Source organism: Ammospiza nelsoni, chromosome 6 (assembly GCF_027579445.1).
Source record: "Ammospiza nelsoni isolate bAmmNel1 chromosome 6, bAmmNel1.pri, whole genome shotgun sequence".
NCBI classification, from domain to species: domain Eukaryota; kingdom Metazoa; phylum Chordata; class Aves; order Passeriformes; family Passerellidae; genus Ammospiza; species Ammospiza nelsoni.
In genome coordinates this window covers 41,543,852-41,563,165 of record NC_080638.1, presented here as the reverse complement: position 1 = coordinate 41,563,165, position 19,314 = coordinate 41,543,852, and the positions used below count along the sequence as shown (strand labels likewise).

General features: G+C 51.7%; 1 protein-coding gene across 4 annotated transcripts in view; it reads left to right on the top strand.

The window, feature by feature from the left end:
- Nucleotides 1-872: 872 nt before the first annotated feature.
- LTBP2 (latent transforming growth factor beta binding protein 2) overlaps nt 873-19,314 on the top strand; it is a 70,885-nt gene continuing 52,443 nt past the window's right edge. For 3 of the 4 annotated variants that reach the window (XM_059473884.1, XM_059473885.1, XM_059473883.1), the window contains exons 1-3: nt 873-1,577; nt 9,355-9,425; nt 15,040-15,280. In XM_059473884.1, the coding sequence (XP_059329867.1) occupies nt 1,123-1,577; nt 9,355-9,425; nt 15,040-15,280 (767 nt within the window). In that variant the 5' untranslated portion in view covers nt 873-1,122. The remainder of the gene's footprint in view (nt 1,578-9,354; nt 9,426-15,039; nt 15,281-19,314) is intronic. The other variant, XM_059473886.1, reaches the window with a different exon arrangement.

The window sequence follows — 19,314 nt, the reverse complement described above, 5'->3', positions numbered from 1 at the left end:
AGGTTAAACTGATGTGTGTGGCTGAAAGGGGATTTGTGCCCCTGTTCTCCCTCCTCCTACTCTTCTCTCAGTCTTCCTCAGCACATATAAAGCAAAGCAGTCATTTTAAGTCCTCCCTCGACCTCTTGGTACTCAAGCAGAGGCAGACAGAGGGAGAAGGATGGGCATCTGCTCTAAGCTCCTGGAATACATCCCCAGAAAGATCTGTCAGGCTGAAGGACCTGGAGTTTCTGAGTAGGTCTTTTTCTAGCCTAAATTTATACAAGGAAGATTATAAAACCCTGGATGGGGTTGAGAGGATCCAAGATCTCTGGAGCCAGCGTGGGATAGCCAACAAGGCTCTTCCCATTGCCGTGCCTTTCTCCTGGTCGATGCGATCCGGAGCAGCGAGAGGGCCAGCGGTGCTGATGCAGCTCCAGAAGTGCCCAGATGCTGAGGGGCAGCGGTGTATTCTTCTGGCATCCGAGTCTTCTGCTCCGTGCCCTCAAAGCCGGGGTCACTCCCCCTTTCCCGAGCGCTCCCAGCTGCGGCGGTCGCTGCGGGCCGGGCGGCGGGGCGGGCTGCGGGGGCTGCACACCGACTGCCGGGCCGGCGGCGGCCGGGGCTCCCTGGCCAGGCAGGGGTTAAGGCTTCTCTGTTGTAGTTTGTTTCCCTTTGCCAAAGTGGGTGTTGCTGGAATGTCTCCTCTCCCAAGAAGGGGGGCCGAGCCGTGTCCTCTGGAGAGGGGGGATGTCAGCATCAAAAAGACACAAAGGGGGAGGTTTCCAAAAATAAAACCCTCCATCCCCTCCAGGCGCTGCCAGTGCCAGAGGCAGGCGCGAAGGTGCTTGGAGCTGCCTGCGGAGCGCGGGATCTCGCTGGCAGCCCGGATAGCGGGGCCGGCCGCCCTTCTCCTCTTCCTCCTCCTGCGGGGGCCGCCCGGCAGCCCTCTCCCCGGCTCGGCACCGCTCTCTGCGCCCCCGGCCCCGGTGGGCGGCAGGTCCCGCCGGAGTCCCGGAACGGGATGGGGCGGTGAGCGGGGGCGGAGAGCCGGCGGTCCCCGCTGCCCCGCGCCCGCCGGGGATGCCAGCCGGGCTCTGAGCGCTCCGCACCGCCCGTCTCCCCTCGCCACCGGCTGACACCATGCGGGGCGCTGCCGCCAGCCTCCTCCCGCTCACCTTCGCCGTCCTCCTGGGCTTCTCCCGCTGCCGGCCGGACTCGGCGGCCCGGCTGGAGCCGGGGGCCGGGGGCGCGGCGCGGCTGCGGAGCCGCGGGGCTGCCCTGGGGGCGGCGGGCACGGCCAACGGCCTGTCCCCAGCGTCCCGGTCCCCTCCGCCGTCACGGCCCCTCCCCGCAGCCCTCCACGTGGATCGCGGCTCCGCGGCCGCCGCGGGGAGCCCGAACGGTGCCCACGGCCGCAGGCAGCGTCCCGACCGCGGGCTGCCCGCGCCCCGGGGCCAGGCGGGAGATGCCGGGCTCGGTCCCGGCGCGGGGCAGAGGAACCGGCAGGACTCCTCCCGCCAGCGGCAGGGCGGCGGGCTGAAGGCGCGAGTGGTGCCCCGGGCGAAGGAGCCAAGCGGCAGAGGGAGGATGGCGGGGTAAGTGCTGCGGCCGGGGGGATCCTGCCGGGGCTGCGCAGCGTGAGCCCCGGTGGTCCCGGCGCTGGGCGCCCCGGACAGAGGGGCAGGGTCCCATCCCGAGCCCCGTGTGCATCCCCTCTTCCATCCCACGGGGCTCCCGGCGCTGCCACGTCCCTCGCGGGATGGCGGGCAGTGTTCCCCGGGACCGGGTCCGGAGCGGCGCAGGGCACCCCGCTGGATGCTCGCTGTCCTGTGGCGCCTCTGTCCCGCACCGCTGCAACCACTCGTGGTGCCTGTGTGTGTGTGTGTGTGTGTGTGTGTGTGTCGGTGTGCACGCAGGCGGGGCGCGCTCCCGAGTGTGCGTGGGCCGCCGTCTGCCGGGCGAGGGGCTGCGTGCTTCAGGCGTGGTGGGATGCAGTGCCCTGTGGCGGGTCGGGGCCCCGGGCGGCAGAGAGCTGCTGTCCCCGCTGCCCTCCGAAGCTGCCCTGGGAGGCTGCAGCGTGGGGAACTCCCGAGGGGGATCGAGTATGATTGAGGTGTGGAGCAGCTGGAGGGGCTTGCTTGGCTCTGCGGGACGAGGGTGTCGTCTGCCGCCCTTGCTGCAGGTACCTGGCCTCTTGGCTCCTTCCTCCCATAATGGGCCCCTTGTAAGCACTCCACGCCGCAGCTTCCCATGGCTTGAGCTGGCTCAGCCGAAGGAGGCTTCCTATGACTTGCCTGGCAGGGCTGCTTCCAGCTCCAGCCTCTGGCTGCAGCCCTAAGGAGGTGGCGGGGCCAACTGCTCCATCGTGAGGGGAGCCTGCCGTCTGTGCAGGGCTGATGGACTCCTCAGCCCGGGGCCCCTTCTTCGGCAGCTCCCCCACATCTCGTGGCTGATGCCCTTGGAGATCAGCTCCTTTGCATTTGGGCAGGGCTGCCAAAACCATCGCGCAGGAGCTTGACCAGCCCGTGTGGCACTGTGTGTGTGTCTGCTCTCGTGTGAGCCTTGCTAGGGGGACTGTTGGGGGCAGGCTCTGGGTTACAGCCCTCTGAAATGGGCAGAAATGTCTTCTAACATCTGGTGGGAAGCTTCACTAGAACACAAAAGGTCTGTCTCTGGGTTTTCTCTCTCCCTTACTTGTCTCCTTGTAAAGTTTGGAGACAGAAATTTTTTCTGTGCCACTCTGTGTACTTTCCTTCAACACATCCACAGAAGCACCAAGTTCACTCTACTTCTATTATGTTTGATATATAAAGTATCACTACTATAGGTTCTGAGCTTACCCAGCTCATTATCTTGGCTTGTTAGCCACCCAGAGAGGCAGTCTTGGGAAGATTCAGTCCTGCTCAGTCAGATTTGGGTGTTTTTGGGCTCAGAAAGATTTTACCCTTTCTGCAGTTGGAATGTTGTCAGTGTTGCTTTGGGATCATGTAGCAGTTTGGTTGAATTGGAGTCATCTGATACCCAGCATGTTTGTTTTCAGACTGCAGCTGCCTCTGGTGACAACAGCTGGCCTGTGCTGCTGTCAGGAGCGTGAGGGCAGCCCCAAGGTTCACACTGTGCTCGGAAGAGCCCTGAACCTTTTTGCAAGCAGCTCTCATGCCTTAATCCAGGGTGTAAACAGGGATGATTGGTCCAGCACTTACACAGTTTACCTGTTATTATCTGTATCTGAGAGTGCCACTGCCTCCAAGCTCAAAGCAAGGAAGAGCTGTGTCCTACCACTGTGCTTCTCATGCAGGCTCTGCTGCACTTTCTGCCTCTGCTCTGCACTGGAAGATCAAGGCTGGGGATACAAAGCTTTCTGCAGTCCCCAGGAGCCTCAGTTCTGCAAAGTGTCTGTAATGGCTTTCTGTCTGTTCTGGACTCCAAAGCATCACTTTGAAGATTCTCTATAACTCACTGTCTTTGGAGCTTAAGAGGAAGCCTAGCTGCAACAAGTGCCCATGAGTAACCACATGGTGCTGCTCCTCATGGAAAGCTAGCTGCTGCTGCCTCCAGCCACTCTGGGGGCCTCTGTCCTTCCACCTCATCCATCTTCTTACACCCCTTGCTGCACCAGACACATTTTCATCCAGGAAACTCAGGGCCCCTAAAAAACTTCAGTTTGTGATGTTTCATTGTTTTGCCAGGTGAGATATTTTCTGTTCTGCTATTTACACTGAACTCCTGCAAGTCTCTGGTATGACAACCTTCATTTTCCCTTACTCAGGTAACTTTTCAGGCACACTAAACCCCACTACTATTTATACAATTATTTTGGCTAAAAATCACAACTCCTGCATGTGTTGCCTTTTCAGATTCCCCAGTGAGAGCTCTCTGCTGGTACCTTCAGGGGCCCTGCAGAGTTCTGTGGTTGAAAAATCCCCTTTTATTGGCACTCTATGTTTTTCTAGATAATTATTTTCTCACCTTGTCTGATAGCTGCATACCCAAGATTGAGTTTCTTTCCTGGGGACTCTTTGGATGCCATCCTGCTCAGTCTCTTTCTGACCTTTTTGCAGGTGTGACTTGTACAAACAATTTCATGAATGCATCCAGCTTCAAGACTTGCAAGAGCTGGGTTTTAGTATTTTCCCCAGAAGACTCACTGTGAGGTGACTTTTGGTATCCCCACAAACATCACAGAAAATTACTGACTCCTGACTCTGAGTGAACAAAACAATCCAGCCCTGAAAACATCACTGCTTTGCTCTGCTCAGCTTAACATCCCTGTTTCTCCAGCTCCCCTGACTAGAAGGATTTTCCTCTTGAGTGTTGTGGGGTAGGGTAGCTGTGACACATACCAGCTGTGACTGTACTTGTGTGCTGGATGCATCCCGAATCTGGGGTGGCCAGTCCTGCTGCGAGGACACTGTGGGCATCTCCCTCTACACCAGTGTCCCCTGGGATGTGTCCCCTCTTGTTCTTCTGCCCCGTGGCTGGGAGGTGGGTCACAGTGATGAGGAAGGTGGGTGATGGGAGAGTAATCTGGGGAAGCCTCTACTTCTGGTACCTGCCTGGACACTAGCAGGCAGAGAGTCCCAGACCCATTCTTTCCCCTCCCATTTTCTTTTGGGGCATTCTACACCCCAGTTCACGTTTTATTGCTGTTGTAGACACCATCTGTGGCTGTGTAATCCTGCATTACCCAGGCTTTGTGGTATATAGGCTCTCACTGCAATGTGTTTACAGGATTGCTCAGGAGTGGAGGCAGTTAAGTGCTGGTGTGGACTTGGCAGAGGGTTTTCAGAGACTCATCGATGCCAACAGCCTTTTGCTAATGTTCTTTACTGGGTCTGACTGCAAATATTTCATATGCATTTGGATGAAGTTCACTTTCCTGCAGTAGAAAGGCAGACCTGATGATCTAATGGTCCCTTGGCCTCCTGTGAGGATGCTGTACATGGTCTGAGTGGAGTCAGCATATCTGGCAGCACAGAGTTCTGTGTGAAGCTGAAAGATGATGCATAGATTGCTATTAAAATAAGTGGTGGAAAAAAGGGTTCAACTGAATGCTTCAGAAACAGCATGTGATCATTGCTGTAAAATCCATGATCTTACTTCTGTTTTCTTGTTTTCCTTCCCCCTGGTGCCTGTTATGGTTGCTTGGTCTTGTTTAAGATAACACTGCAAGATCTTGCAGGCTGTTCTCATCCTGGGTACCTCAGCCCACCTGAGTCTGATCCTGCTGGTGGCCTCTGGCTGCAGCAGCAGAGGAGGGGATGAGGGAGAGGCTTGCAGCAGCTCCTTTGCTCACGTCCAAGGTTGTGCCAGTGCATCAGTCAGGGCTATGAATGGTTCTTTGGGGTGCAGGGAGATTTCATGGCACTGGCTTCAGCTCTGTGGGGAGTTTCAAGGAGCTGTCTATCCCAGAAAAGGAGCAGGTCAGTGAAGAGTGCCTGGGAGCTCCTGTGCACCAAGCTCACCATGCCAGGGATTATACCTGGGCATGGATGGTGCACGCTAGCCACAGAATGAAGAAAAAGCTTGGTTTGCAGTTGCTGGCTGCTGCCTGTGCTCTTTGGAGACCTCAGGGTGTACCTGGTACTTGAGGCAGAGGCTGAGATGTGGATCCAGTGCCCCACTCTGCATTTTCCCAGAGAAGTACTGAGTTCTGCCTTAGGGTTTTCTCTGGTACTGTGTCTATTTAGCTGCCTGAGCTATTCAGTGCCCTTTCTCTTCAAAAAGGGGGAACTGGCTGCTGGAAATGGTCTCTGTCTGCTTTGGTCTGAGCTGGGCTGGGAACTATTTTGGAAGGTGCTAAGTAGACCATGAGCCCTGAAGCAGAACAGTGTTACAAGCAATCAAGTTCAGTGCCTTTGAATGCTCTCAGCAATGTTTCTTTTCACAGGATATGTGCTAGTTGACCTGACCCTTAGGAAGGCTAATACATTATTAAAATCTTCCACTGGTATGGAGACAGAGATAGGAAATACTGATTGTTTGCTGAAGGCTTGTTTTGGCATCAGCATTAGGGCTGGGATGAGGGCATCCCATGGAACGTGACCAATATGAGGTTCAGTGGAACTTCAGTTTGCAAGGCCCCTGTGAGGACATGTCCTCCCTTCTGCTTTGACTGTTGAGTTTCTCTCCAGCTGGGAGAGCTGCTGACCCCTCCACCTGCCCATTCATCCTCTGGTCCCCCTGCAGCCCAGGCTGCCCTGGATGGGGGTGTGAGTCATGCTCCCGTTTCCTTTCTGCTCTGCTTCCTGTTCCAAGGAGTGGCTAAGCAGGAGAAAACCTGCTCAGGCAGCTGCTGAATGCTTCAAAGTTCCGATCGTGGCTCTGGCCTGTGCCATTGTTGGGTCTCCAGGGGCTCGGTGTGTCACTTACGGCACCCAGCAGCTCCTCTTGCCGGGCTGTTCTGCCCGATGCCTTGGCAGTCCTTGTTCCCTGTGCCATGAGGGGTGACCAGGGGCTGCTCAGTGTCTGCAGGTGGCTCCTCAGAAGACACCCCCATTGTGGTGACACCAGACCTGGGGGACCCTGCCACTTGTTTGTTCTCCAGAAGCAGCCCTGGATGGAGAGGCCAAGGGCTGGGCTTGCCCCACAGGGGCCTCGTGCTTGAGCCACATCTCTGCCTAAAGTGTTTGTGGTGTCATGTGCAGCAGGACAAATGGATGTGGAAGCCACCACTCTCTCTCAAGCACCATCCCACAATGCTGTAAACATGCCATGCTCCTTAAATTTCCTTGGATTCATTCTGAATTCTTTGCAAGGCAGTACAAACCCCATGGCATTCAAACCAGGCAAATGACAACAAAATACTTGAAGTAGAACCAGAAGTGCTCAGGAATGGGTCCCATGCAGCAAAGCTCCCATAGCTATTTTCTTGCAGCTGATACTCTTGCTTACCTGTGCCTCATGCTCTGTGAGGCCCTGCTCACTGGGCTTTCATCAGGAAATAGTTGTGGTTCTTCTCTACCCTCCAGCACTACCTACATGTTGTTCCTTCCAGCTGCTTATTTCCAGTCTAGGAGGTCCTCCCTGCCTCCTGTTCCCATTCTCTCATCCAGGACCTTATGGTAGGAAGGAACATTCCTTTCCAGGCATTCCTTCTGCCCCTGAGGGCAGCCCTGCCAGGCTGTCCTCCCTCCAGGAGCATTGCCCTGGTTGGTGCTGGCATCAACACCAGCCCTTCCCCTGGGGCTGGCAGCTCATGTCTGGAGCTGGCAGTGACACAGAGGGGCTCTGTTGAGGAGGGAGCTGTGCTGAGCCCAACAGGGGTTTCATGACTCCAGGAGTGGCCTTGTCTGCTCAGCCTTGGGCCTCTGTCCGTTTGAGCCTCGGATCTTTTCTCCTATGACTGCTGGCTTGGTGTGGGCATTGAGAGCAGCTATTTTGCCCACAAGAAACATGATTTTCTGGATAAGTTGAGGTGGGAAAGGGCAGGGGCTTTGCTCACTGAAGAGACTGAATATGACTTATGAGATGTGTTTCACCTGTGCCAAAGGAAGAATGGGAGCTGTGACAGTCTAAGCAAAGCTGCTTATGTTGCTGCTTGGAGCAGAGTCCCTCTCAGGACCTTAATTATCCAAAGACCTGCTCCAGCTCAATGGTTTTCTCTTTTTACTGATCAGGACACCTTGAAAGTGTTTAAGGCCTTGTAAGCTCTTATGCAGTAAATAAAGGAAGGTTTGGTTTTTTTTTAATGGATGCATTCTGAGGATGTGTTAAAGAAGAGACTCATACATCTCTTTGAGTTGACCAACAAAATGCTGGAAATTGGTGGTTTTACCCAGCTAGAGCAGATACGAGTGCGTGCTAGAATTACTTTGGCTTGTTCTGCATGCAGGAAGTTGCACCAAGGGAATTTAAATGCTTTCTCCCTATAAAAATTTACCTAGATTAATACAATATTGATCCTGAAGGACTAGGTAACACTTTTAAATGATATGTCTTCTCAGACCACTTCCCTTTCCCACATGTAGCAATTGTACCTCTGCAGGCAGCTGCATCTGTGAACACCAGAACAATCCTTGGCATACCTGCCACCCACTGTCCTTGGCTCTCCTAAAGAGAGCCCCACAGCTCGAGCCCTGGCACTTCTGGAGTCCCATTTCAGGCCATGTGGATGCAGGAGTCTGGACGATGCCAGTTTAGAGCAGGATTTTCCTCTGACCCTGCTGTGTTCATGTTAAAGTCAGCCCAGAAGATAAATGCGCATGTTTCTGTGGTTCCTGTAAATTCTGTCAGCAGCTCTGACTGCCTTGTCCAGCATTAGAAATAAACCATACTTTCCACTTCTTTTCCAGAGGATTTCCAGAGCTTTCTGGCTATTTCTAAGTTTCTATCTTTTGACAACTGTTCTTTCTCATCTACTTTGACATGCAAAGGTTACCTATCTCTAAAATCTTCCCTCCATGATGATTAATACTCTTGGAGAGCACCCTGCAACTTGTTATTCCTTCTCATTATAGACACTTAAATATGATGTGACCAGAGGAAGCAGCATTAGCTGCCTGCTTGGGCATTGCAGAGCACCCCTTAGATGCCCAGCACTGTCTGTGATAGCTGTATGTTGACTGTTATCCCTACCTGAAAAGAGACAAGAAAAGAGAGGTGGGGATGATGTCATTTATGTAAGGGCAGTCAAAAAGTAACTGCAGCTAAATCCTGGACTCAACACTCATGGATATGATTTCAGCATCTTGGAATTAATGTAGCTCTGTGCACATCAGGTAGACACAAATTTCATAGCACCAGAGAGTCCTCAGAGCCCTGGGTCACTGCACTAGAGACAGATCACAAAGGAGGACTGGGGTGCTTGCAAAGGGAGAGCAAGCTGGGGAGCATCCCAGAGTGTGGCTTCTGACGTGCCATCCCTGCCAGGGCAGGGCTGGGCAGTGAACAGCAGCAGGCAGCAGCAGTCAGGTGGAGAATGGAGTGTTGTCCTCGGCTGGAGCAGCTCAGGACATTGGCAGGGGCAAGATACTATGACCAAAGTTGAAATTGAGCCAAATTTACACCCCAATACCATGAAGAACCATGAGATCTTTAATGATCTCTGGCTGCTGGCCTCCAATTGCTCTCAGGAGGAAAATGGTTCCTCTGAGTGCTGTGCCAGGAATCCAGCATAATGCCAGTTCAAAAGGGAGCTCCTCTCTCAGGGATCGCTCACACTGCAGCATTCACAGTCCTTGGGGGTTTCTTTTCCAAACACTTAAACAACTCAGCCCTTGTCCCATTGGTTTTGATCTCAGCTGCTGGTCCATCTGGAAGGAAATATCAGATGCTGCAGGAAATAATTTTGTGGGTGACTCAGAGGTGATGGCTGCAGCAAGACCTCAGCTTCCCCCTCTCCTAACCACATTGCTTTGTCTCTCTGCTTAGGCCAAATGTCTGTGGCCGACAGTGTTGCCCAGGATGGACCACAGCTCCAGGCACAAACCGCTGCATCAAACGTGAGTATGAGAGTCTCAGCCAGTGCAAGTCTCAGGATGCACCTCTAAAAAGTGCTTGAATACTTCTGTGACCCCACACACTGCCCATGCACTGTGCCAGGGCGGGAGATAAATCCTGGGGTCTTTGGAGGCAGTGCCAAAGCCTTGCTGTGGGACTGCCAGGCTATAGGTCAGCTCTTCCCGTCTGCCAGCAAAGTTGGAGTAGAATAATTATGGTTTTATTTCATTATTGTTATTAGTGTCCATCCATGGCAGGATCTTGTTGGGGCAGAGCATTGCAGTGGCCAATTTGTGTGTGAGTTTTGAGCCTTGGGCTCTCACCTGTCCTGCTTGGAGCAAAGACAGGTCTGTGAGAGTCCCAGCAGCTGGGAACCAGCACACTGGGGCTGTGCTCATGTGGGTGAGCATTGCTGATGCTGAGTGGGGAATCAGGGCTGCAAATTATCTGAGTGCTATTAACAAAAGCAATTAATGGATTTGGCACAAGGGCTGGGATGGGTGGGGCTGGAGCATGGGGTGCCTAAGATGGCAGTGAGGCACAGGGCGCTCCTGCAGTGCAAACTGCCTGGCCAGGACCCTCCTGCCTACCCACAGAGGAAGCATGAAGTGCTCTGCTCACCCAGGCAGCGCTGGTACGGCCCTGTGGGCTGTGGTCACTGTGGGCTCCCTGACACAGCCCTGGAGAGAAGATGTTTGGGTAGGCACCAGTGCAATGCCCACCAGAGACAAGTGAGCTGCCACCTCCATCCTCAGTAGCTCCTCAGCTCTGAGCAGCCCTTGTGTGGCCCCTGTCCCTGAACAGCAGGGCTGCCCCAGCAGCCCATCCGTGGCCTTCGGAGGCGCTGCTGGCCCCGTGCACCTGCCTGGTGCCAGGGAGGTGCGGGGCTGCCTGTGGCTCTCTGTCAGCTCTGGGGGCTGGAGCACGGCCGGGGGGAACGCCCGGCCCACAACAGCGACAGCATCTGCCTCTGCTGGGGCGGCAGCAGCAGCTGCCCAGATGTGAGGCAGGGAAGGAGGCTCAGCTTTGTTTGCCGCGGGATCTCACGGCGCTCTGGCCGTGCCGGGGTGATTGCATTCGCGATCCTGTTTGGGAGCAGGGGGCCAAGGGCTGACTCACCTCCCTTCTCCCTCTCCCCCCTCCGGCAGAAGCCAAACGGTAGAGAGCGTGCTGTGCTGCCAGACAGTGTCTGTAAACACAGCGCGGGCCAACCATGGCAGCATCTTTCTCTCATTAGGGATTTTGGTAGGAGCCGTGGATCTGGGCTTGCAGCCACGCGGGCTGCCTGGTGATTGCTCAGGTGCTGAGCCCTTGTTCCCAAGGATTCATTAAAAGGACAGTGTCAACATGATCAGGCCTGACAGTGTCCCCCTGACCGGGGACGGTAAAGCTCAGCCGGGACTTCGGTGGAGACTGGTGATGTGTAAACATAATTTAATTCCCAGCTACCTCCTTCCCTGAGCTTTTCTGCTGGAACTCAAGCTGCTGGAGACATACAGCTGTTTTTAAAGCTGCCAAGGCAAGCTGGACAGCCCATCCCCATTAAGTTTCTGCAGTGTAATGCTGTTTAATATCTGTTCCCATGGTCTTTGATATGTGGCATATCAAGGAAGTCAGTGGGGTAGAAATGCAGCCAGAGAGACCCTCTTAAGAGTGATGAAACATGAAAGAATTAGTATTCAGGCGTTGGACAGATACTTGGTTTTCAAGGATATGAGCCTTGAGGTACAAGACAGAGGACATGTCAAATTGTTGCCATAATCTACTTCCTCTCACCTACCAAGGGTGATGGTTTCTTCCTTCACCCATGCTTTTGTAGGCACTTTGTTCTTTCAATATCCCTGCATATAACTTAACTCCAGCCTTAGAAAAGTGTCTCTCCGTATGTTTCAGATTTGAGGACCAAAGTTGCAGTGAGGACTTGTGGAATTTTCAGACAGTCTGTGACTGGGAAGATAAAAAGAGAAATATCTTTCCCTGGAGCAACAACATCTCCTGGGATGGTGGAAATGAGCTAAGGGAGTTTAGGAGGAAGACCTTGGCTATTTGCAGAGATCCCTGTGACCTCTGCCCCCAGGCTGCCAGGTGATGCCATTGAGCTGCATACAGAGGACCTCTCACAGAAGGGGCCTTTAGGGATAGTGAGCTGCATCTGAATGTAGGCCTGAAGGGTTCAACCTCCTGCCTGGTTAACTTTGTTCTGGAGTGAGATTCTGGCCATTATGTTCTTAGTCTGGTGGAGAAGAAACCTGTATACACAAGTAGCCAGATGCCCCCTTGCACTGCCCACATTTTCAGGGCTGCAGTGGCTGCAGGGTACACTTGTCAGTAATTTAGCTGCTGCCTGTTAGCTCATCATGCTCAGCCTCCCCATGTTAGTTTATCAGCCTCCACTTCCATCAGCATTACTCATGATAGTTCTTTGCTGCTTCCAGAGATAGTAACCTGGGCTGGGAATGCAGCATGAGCTTTTTTCCTGACTGGAATATTTTAAAATTTAAAAGAAACATTTTTAATCAGTGTGTCAGGAAGGACTAAATAAACTAATGCACTTTCCAATCTTATACAGATGGTCTTGCAGTTAAGATGGTGAATAAAGGTGCAGGGATTCCAGGCTGAGACTCTGGCTCTGCTGTGGCCTCACAGCGTGACTTCAGACAGTCCCATTAACATCCCTGGGGCTTTTCCACATCTGCAAAATGACATTCACATGCCTCTTCATTTGTCTTTCTTCTGAACAGTGGCTATAGGGTTTTTTGAACCCTGGCTGTTTTTCACTGAAGTTCTGTTTCCTCTCTGTTATTCCTGCATTGCTGTTGATCCACCTCCCTGTCACTCTGCACAGATCTCACTTGTGGTAAACTGTCCATCCCTTCTGGGAGTGCTCCCACAGTCAGAGCCATAAGTTAGAACTGAGAAGTTCTAAGTTAGAACTTTTCCATGAGAAAGTGGACTGAATAACCCCAGTGGTACAAGTCCTTTAGCACCTTCTCAGTTTTCCTATGGAGGCCTTAGCTGATGGACAGGTTCCCCTGCATTTTAAGTGGAATTGCACAGGAGCTGCTTGCAGTGAAGATCTGCATCACTCTCCTAGATGAAGAGCATGAGCAGAGCTTCAGGGACTCAGTAATTGAATGTTACCTTACATGTCATTGCTCAACCCCGGGCCAGGTGTGCCTGCAAAGCAAAGCTGGGCTGAACTTGGTGGCATTCCCCTCTGACAGGCCTGGCTTGGTGGTCGAGTCATGCCACAGTCATCCCTGCTGTGTGACCTTGCTGGGAGGACTTACCTCATGCACTAAAGACTAGACTTGACCTGTGAGGGCACTGCTAGATGGTCTTGAACAAACTACATTTTCTATTAGTGATACTTCAGTAATGTTCCAAGTTATATTATTTTATTAAGAGTTTTGGGATGGCTATTTTTGTTTTCCCTAATCCCCAGCTCCTGGAAGAGGTGATTGCATGAGACTCCAGTGAGAAGAAATGAGTGCCTGTCATCTTAACAGAAACTGTTTATAGTACCCTGAGTTGGGGAGCAACGCCTCAAAGTAACCCCTGAGGTCAGAAAACAGAAAGCAAAGAGAAAGATTTCAAATATATATGTGTATTTTAACCATCTTGTTTCTTCAGCTAATGTTATGGTTTGGGGGGCCTGACTGGTGATTTCACACACTTGTCAGTGGCAGTGCTGCCACTGACTGATCTGCTCTCTTTGTATTGCATAGCTGAACTGAGTGGAAACCAGCAAATTTTAAAGCTCTTTCAAGTTTCCCCCGAGTCTGTAAAGGCAACTAGGAAGGGGATTAATCCTAGAGCTGAAATATTTCAGCTAGGGCAGCTCCCCATTCATCCTTCTTGAAGAGACCAGAAGACTAATCTCATTCCCTCCTTCCTCTTCTCTATGTAAACTGCCTTAGGGGCTTTTTAGAGTGCCTGGTCACTTATCAGCACTTTCCTGCTGAAGGGTACAGTTGAAGGTGACTCTGTTGGTGGGAGAGGTTGTGAGAACTGCTGTGGTTCCAGGTCCCAGCATCGTGGCTCTGCAGTATTTCAGCATGTGAAGTGGTTGTTTTCAATGGCAGGCTTCCTGGGCTGGTGGCCTTTGTTAAAAACCAGGCATTTATTGGGAGATAACAGTAGGGACTGGCAGCCTATTTAAATCACAGCTGAGTTTTGTATTATAAATTACATCAACTTCTGGAGTGCCAGACTTCCCAGAGACGCTTAATTCCTGCCTGACTAGGACCTTGTCCCTGTTCCAGGGACTGCAGTGTTGGCTGATTTATTTTACTGGGAGATTTCATCAAAACCTCTGGCTTTAACCTATACAGCCTTACGTGACTTGGGGTCTCCTTTTCCTTGAGATCTCCCTCTCTTCTTGAGTGTTAACATGGTAATAAATGTCGCATGAAGCATTCCAGTGAGCATATCCTTGATCTAGTTAGGAAAAGTTGATAGCAGGCTAGTTTTGGGATGAGGGAAGGGTTGTGGGGGCTATGCTGCAGTGAAAAGAATTCAAGTGTCTGCATAAGGACTTCTCTCACTTGATGACTGCAGGATGATGTGTGGATGGCACACGAGGAATGAGCTCTCTGTATGTTTGTTGTCCAGAAGCAGTGTTTCTTACAGGCATGCTTGTATCTCACAGGAGTGGAGAGTTGCAGCCAGAAGGGGAGGGACATGCTCTTGAAAGCCCTGCAGCTGTGTGTAAAGGTGGTGAGATGCCCCTGCAGTCTCCCTAGGGCAGTCCTGGGAGAGGGGATTATCAGCAGAAGCAGTGGCTTCATGGGTTGAAACCCATTCACAGGGTTTCCATGTGACTGGAGGTTGGTGTCCACCTTGTGTTGTCCAACACGGTTTTATTACCCTTTGACCAGCTGGCATCTTCTTTCTTTGAAGGACAACACTGTTTTCCAGTGCCTTTTCAATTACCCTTGCACAGAACAATGAGCCCAGTCCTACTGGAGCAATCTGTGGATTCCTGGCTGCCACTGCCTGGGTCATAAACCCAATTTGGCATCTGTTGACTTGGGAAGTGTTAGGGTCCTGTGTATAATTAATAGCACTTTCCTCCCAGGGCACAAACTGAAGCTGATGTGCTGTAATTAGGAACACACAGGCTCAGAGGTTGATTTAGGCATAAGGTTAATGAACTGTAAGTCCCCGTAGCAGTGGAGGAATTTGAGTGACTCCAAAATCAGCCGTGGAAGGAAAGCTGGAGAGCACTGAAAGGGACAGGCCGGGGGCATTGTGCAAATCAGACCCCAAAACTGACTAAAGGTAACATGCAATCCCTTGCTTTGTGAATTAGGAACCTATTCCTGTCCAGAGCACTCTGGGCAATGCTAGCAGCCATGTGCTCTCTGCAGGCCATGCTGCTCATTTCTGAACTTTCTGAAATGAGCCTTGCTGGAGAAGAGCTCTGCAGAGACCAGTGTGGAGAATAGAGGTGACCTTGTGTTAGGGGCTGACAGCATTGTAACACCAAAGCTGTGAGGGTCACCTGCCTGTAGAGATGAGATGGGACTGTCCCAGTTGTGCTGCCCCAGCTGGGTGTCACCACCATGGGGCTCAAGTCCTGTGTGCACTAACTGCCTTTCTGTGTCTCCTCAGCTGTCTGCGACCCGCCGTGCCAGAACAAGGGCTCCTGCAGCCGCCCCCAGGTCTGTACCTGCCGCTCAGGCTTCCAGGGCTCCCGCTGTGAAGAAGTTGTTCCTGAGCAGGAGTACCACCCGCCTGGTGCCGCTGCCTTCCAGCCCCCCGCAGGCTCCCTCCGGAGGAGGACCAGCACAGTGGGGCGGGATGCCTCCCAGCACGGGGCTCAGGCGCCCATCCCACGGCACGTCCCAGCTGTGTAAGTCAAACTGAGTCCTGGCATCATGCTGTGCCCATCCCTCAGGCAGATAACACCTTGGTCAGCTGGGCCACGGCCTCTGCTTCATGAGACCAGGCAACCTGGCTCTTGATGAGCACTCCTCCATAGGCTGTAGTAGCTGACATAAGGGGGTCAGGTCCTGCTGTCCCTCCAAGGGACTCAGTTTGTTTCCAGCACTTTGTCACAGTCCCCTGGCTACACAGGAATGTGATGGGCTAATGATGATCCCATGAGAGAGGAAAACTGTGAAGGTCATCAGTTTGCCCTTGTCCTGCTGGTGAATAGCCTTCATGGTAGCAGCAGGGTGGACAGACGAGTGGTGGGTAAATCTCTTTCCCAAGAGGGTATGTTTAGAGCAATATATCCAGGTAGTACCGACAGAAGAGAACACCTGAGGTGTGCTTGTAAGTGCTGGTATTAGCAAAACAATGACACTCACAGATGTCTCCTGGCAGACTCTAGCAATTATTGAACCATTTGTTCTGTATTTCTGAGTAATTTTGCTTTGGTTTGGGTCATTTTGGCACTCAGGCAGATGCCTGCATATTGGGTACAGAAGCAAAGGTGGAGCTGCTGGAGCTCAGAGGTCCATGCAGGGGGGAGTGTGAGGAGTGTGTTAAGCTCAGAATGACAACTGTGGCATCGTCTGGTCTTTTCTGAGAGGAAGGACCTAGGGCTTCAATGCACCTGCCTCAGATCAGTGCTGAGATATGCTCCTGTACCTGAGCTACCACTGCTTCACAAAACTTTGTGTTTTGTGACACCCTGCTGGAGCTGGAGCTGTTTTTACTGAATGAGGCAGTAAAGATGGGAGAGGTTATTAGAGATGCTTCCCCTAATAAGCACTACTACTGTGCCAGCAGCTTTTTGGGGATGGAGCACTGAGAGTAGTGCCTGCTACAATAACCCACACATATTACTTGTTTGGGTTTTTTTAGACCATCTCCACTTCTCTATAACAGTCCATGAATGTGGGAGCAAATTGTTAGACTGCATCACCCCTAAAGGCCCCTGTGTTTCTTGGAGCTGTTCAGTCAATTGCTGGGCCAGAAAGACTGGTTTTGTTGGTGGTCATTAAAGCAGAGAATTTTCTCATGGCTTCCAGGAGGAGCTCCTCTGTCACAATCAGGAAGACATTACAGCAAATTACAGGTGTTTAACTGGGATGTAACTTCAGTTTTTCCTTCATCTTCTCTGAACTTTTGGCTTTCTCTGTCAACATCACTTTGAGCTGCCTGAGGAGAGGGCAATTTGGCCTTTGCTTTTCTATTTTCCTGCAGGTGGTTTCTGACATGCCCATTGCTCCTACAGTAGCTACTGCCTTTCTGTCTCTTTTGAAACAGAGGCAATGCACGGGCTGGAGACAATTCTAGACCCTTGGCTGTCAACAGTTTTGGAGAGGCTCAAATGACTGGCTAAGATTTTACTGGCACCGAGTAGTTCACTGAAGCTGACTTATCTTGTGCCCAAATGGAAGACTATCTGATAGAAACCAAACTGAGCAAAGGCAGAGGTGATGCTGGCAGGGAGAGGTGACCAAGCCCCTGTCATTGCTGCTCTAAGAGAGGCTTGCTGCCCACGTGAGCACACAGCCCTCTCACGTGCCTGTAACCCTGGGCATTGCTGCTGAGTTTCCCTGTGGTGATGACCTCCTCCTACCCCTCTGTGCTACCACTCTGTGAGGAGGGGCTGGAGGGGAGGGAGAGCAGTGTCCTTGGAGATACAGCACCTGTTGAAGGCTTTCCCTGTAGGGAACATGACCTCAGGCTCCGCACAGAGGACGGAGCGCTGTGCAGGCACTGGCAGAGCATTCTTGCCCAGTCAGTCAGACATAGCAGCTAGTGATCACTGAGCTGGGATTGCTGAATGCCCAGCTGCCCAACGTACCTTAAATCCCCTGGCACTATCCCAAGGAAACAGGACTCCATTAAGGACCGTGCTCTGCTGTTCCTCCTTCTCTGTCCACGAAGGCCATAGGATGTCACCTTCATCCCATGCTTCAGCAAGAGAATTTGACTATTGCCCTTTGCAATGGCCACAGTTAGGACACCAGGACATGTCCACCACTGATGGCCTTCTGGAGAATCCTGAAGGATTCACTGAGGCTGCTGTGTGTCTCTCCAAGAGGGAGTTGTCACCCCCCTCTGAGTGCTGTGCTGCCCAGGCAATGTTTGCCAGCCCTGCTCTGCAGGCAGGTGGAGGGCTGCCTGCACCCTGCCACTGGTCTGCATTGAAATACCTCTCTTCAGCCCCTGGGTGCTCTTCTATACAACTCAGTCACTTGGATTTTTTCTGTGGTCTGTGCAACTTATAACATGGTGTGGTACTGCATAACTTAAAAGCCTTGTTGCTGTTAGAAGAGTAGTTTCCCAAAAGTTTTTGCGTGTCCCTTTCAGCATGCCAACTTCTGGGCTAGCTGCAGAGCCTACTGTAAGAGTGAGCATCTGCAGCCAAAGGCATGGTCTTGGCCATACCCTCCCATTGCTTCACTTGTTGGTCCCCACCTGGTCTCTGGGTGAGTTGGCTCAGTTCAGTAAACCAGCAAAAAAATTAATGCAGCAAAATCAAAGATAATTTTCTGCCACTTCAGGGGACTAAATTGGCTTATTGGAAGATCATGAGACCAAAAGAATTGGACAGAACTGCAAGTCTAGCAGTGAAGGGGAGGAAAGGAGGGTGGGGAAGTCACTTCTCTAGGTTGGTTATTTGTATCATGAAACCACACTCTTAGACTCGTCTGAACTTGCAGTGACAACATCATCTCTTTCCACTGAAGTACATTCTGTGCTTTTGCATGAAGCTCTCTTCATACAGTTTTGTAGCAGCAAAAGCAAGAAGTTTGTCTTAAAAGAGCTAGGTAGTGGTTGTTCATGTTTGCAGGTGTGAGGATTGGCTTTTAGGCACTGCAAACTCAGAGCTGCATTCAGTGGAGTTCAGTTCACTGTAAAGTGTGAGAGGAACAGCTTGGGTTGTCAGGTCCATGGTCTGCTCCAGGATAGGGGGGTTTTGCTGGTGGACACTGATTTTTTCTAGTCAGCCTGGCATGATTTCACAGGAGCTGGCTTACTCATCTGATTTGTCTATAAGGAAGAGGTAGAAGAAGTTCTTGAATGGTTCTGTGGATGGAGGACACTGGTGATTCTAGGTCAGTGTTGTGAGAAGACTCTGAGTTCCAGGACAAATACCCAGTCCCCAGCCTCCATGTACATTTGAATTGCTTACAAGCAGGAGTTGCACAAGAGTAGGAGCTTATAGACATCTTAGCCTTGTCTTGCTATTTCAAGACAGGAAATCAATCCTCACATGAGTGAATTTGCATTCTCTTTTTGTTTATTTGCATCTATATTGCCTTTATTTGTGTTTGCTTGTACAGAGCTAAGTATCAGAAGCTCTGAAGCTATACACTAGAACAGTACTATATTAGATTCCCTATAAACATGCAACAAAACCCATGAATCCACCACAGAGACCTGGTCTCTAAGAAGTAATTGGGTTGCTATTGGTTTCAATGTGTTTTGAAGTGAGTCTTCAGAGAGAGAGTTAAGAGAGCAGCCAGCTGAATTAGTTAGGAACTGCCTGGACCAAAATATTCCCCACTTACCTGAGTGATGGGACTGCTTTAAAATTATTTCTTGTCCTCATCTAGTTGGATTTGCTGCTTACCATGACTGCTCCTTCATTGTGGGGACTAACTTGGTCTGGAGGTAGGAAATTTTTGGGGGTCTGTAGGAGCCCATAAAGTGTTAGTGAAGAGCATGACCAGACAGCTGCCTGTTTTCATGGTTCTGCTTCTGGTATGCACATGCTTCTGGTTCTGCTGCAGAACCACAGTAGCCTTCTGTGGCTTCCCTGCCAGGAGAGCCCAGGAAGCACAGCTGGGACAGCAGAGATGTTACTGTCAGTCCTCTACCCTCAGGTACCTCCTCACCCTTGGTGAGAAGCAGCAGCTCCTTGAGCAGCAGGGCTGTACCAGTCATATGCCTCTGGTTGTACTGCTTGGTTGGCACTTTCAC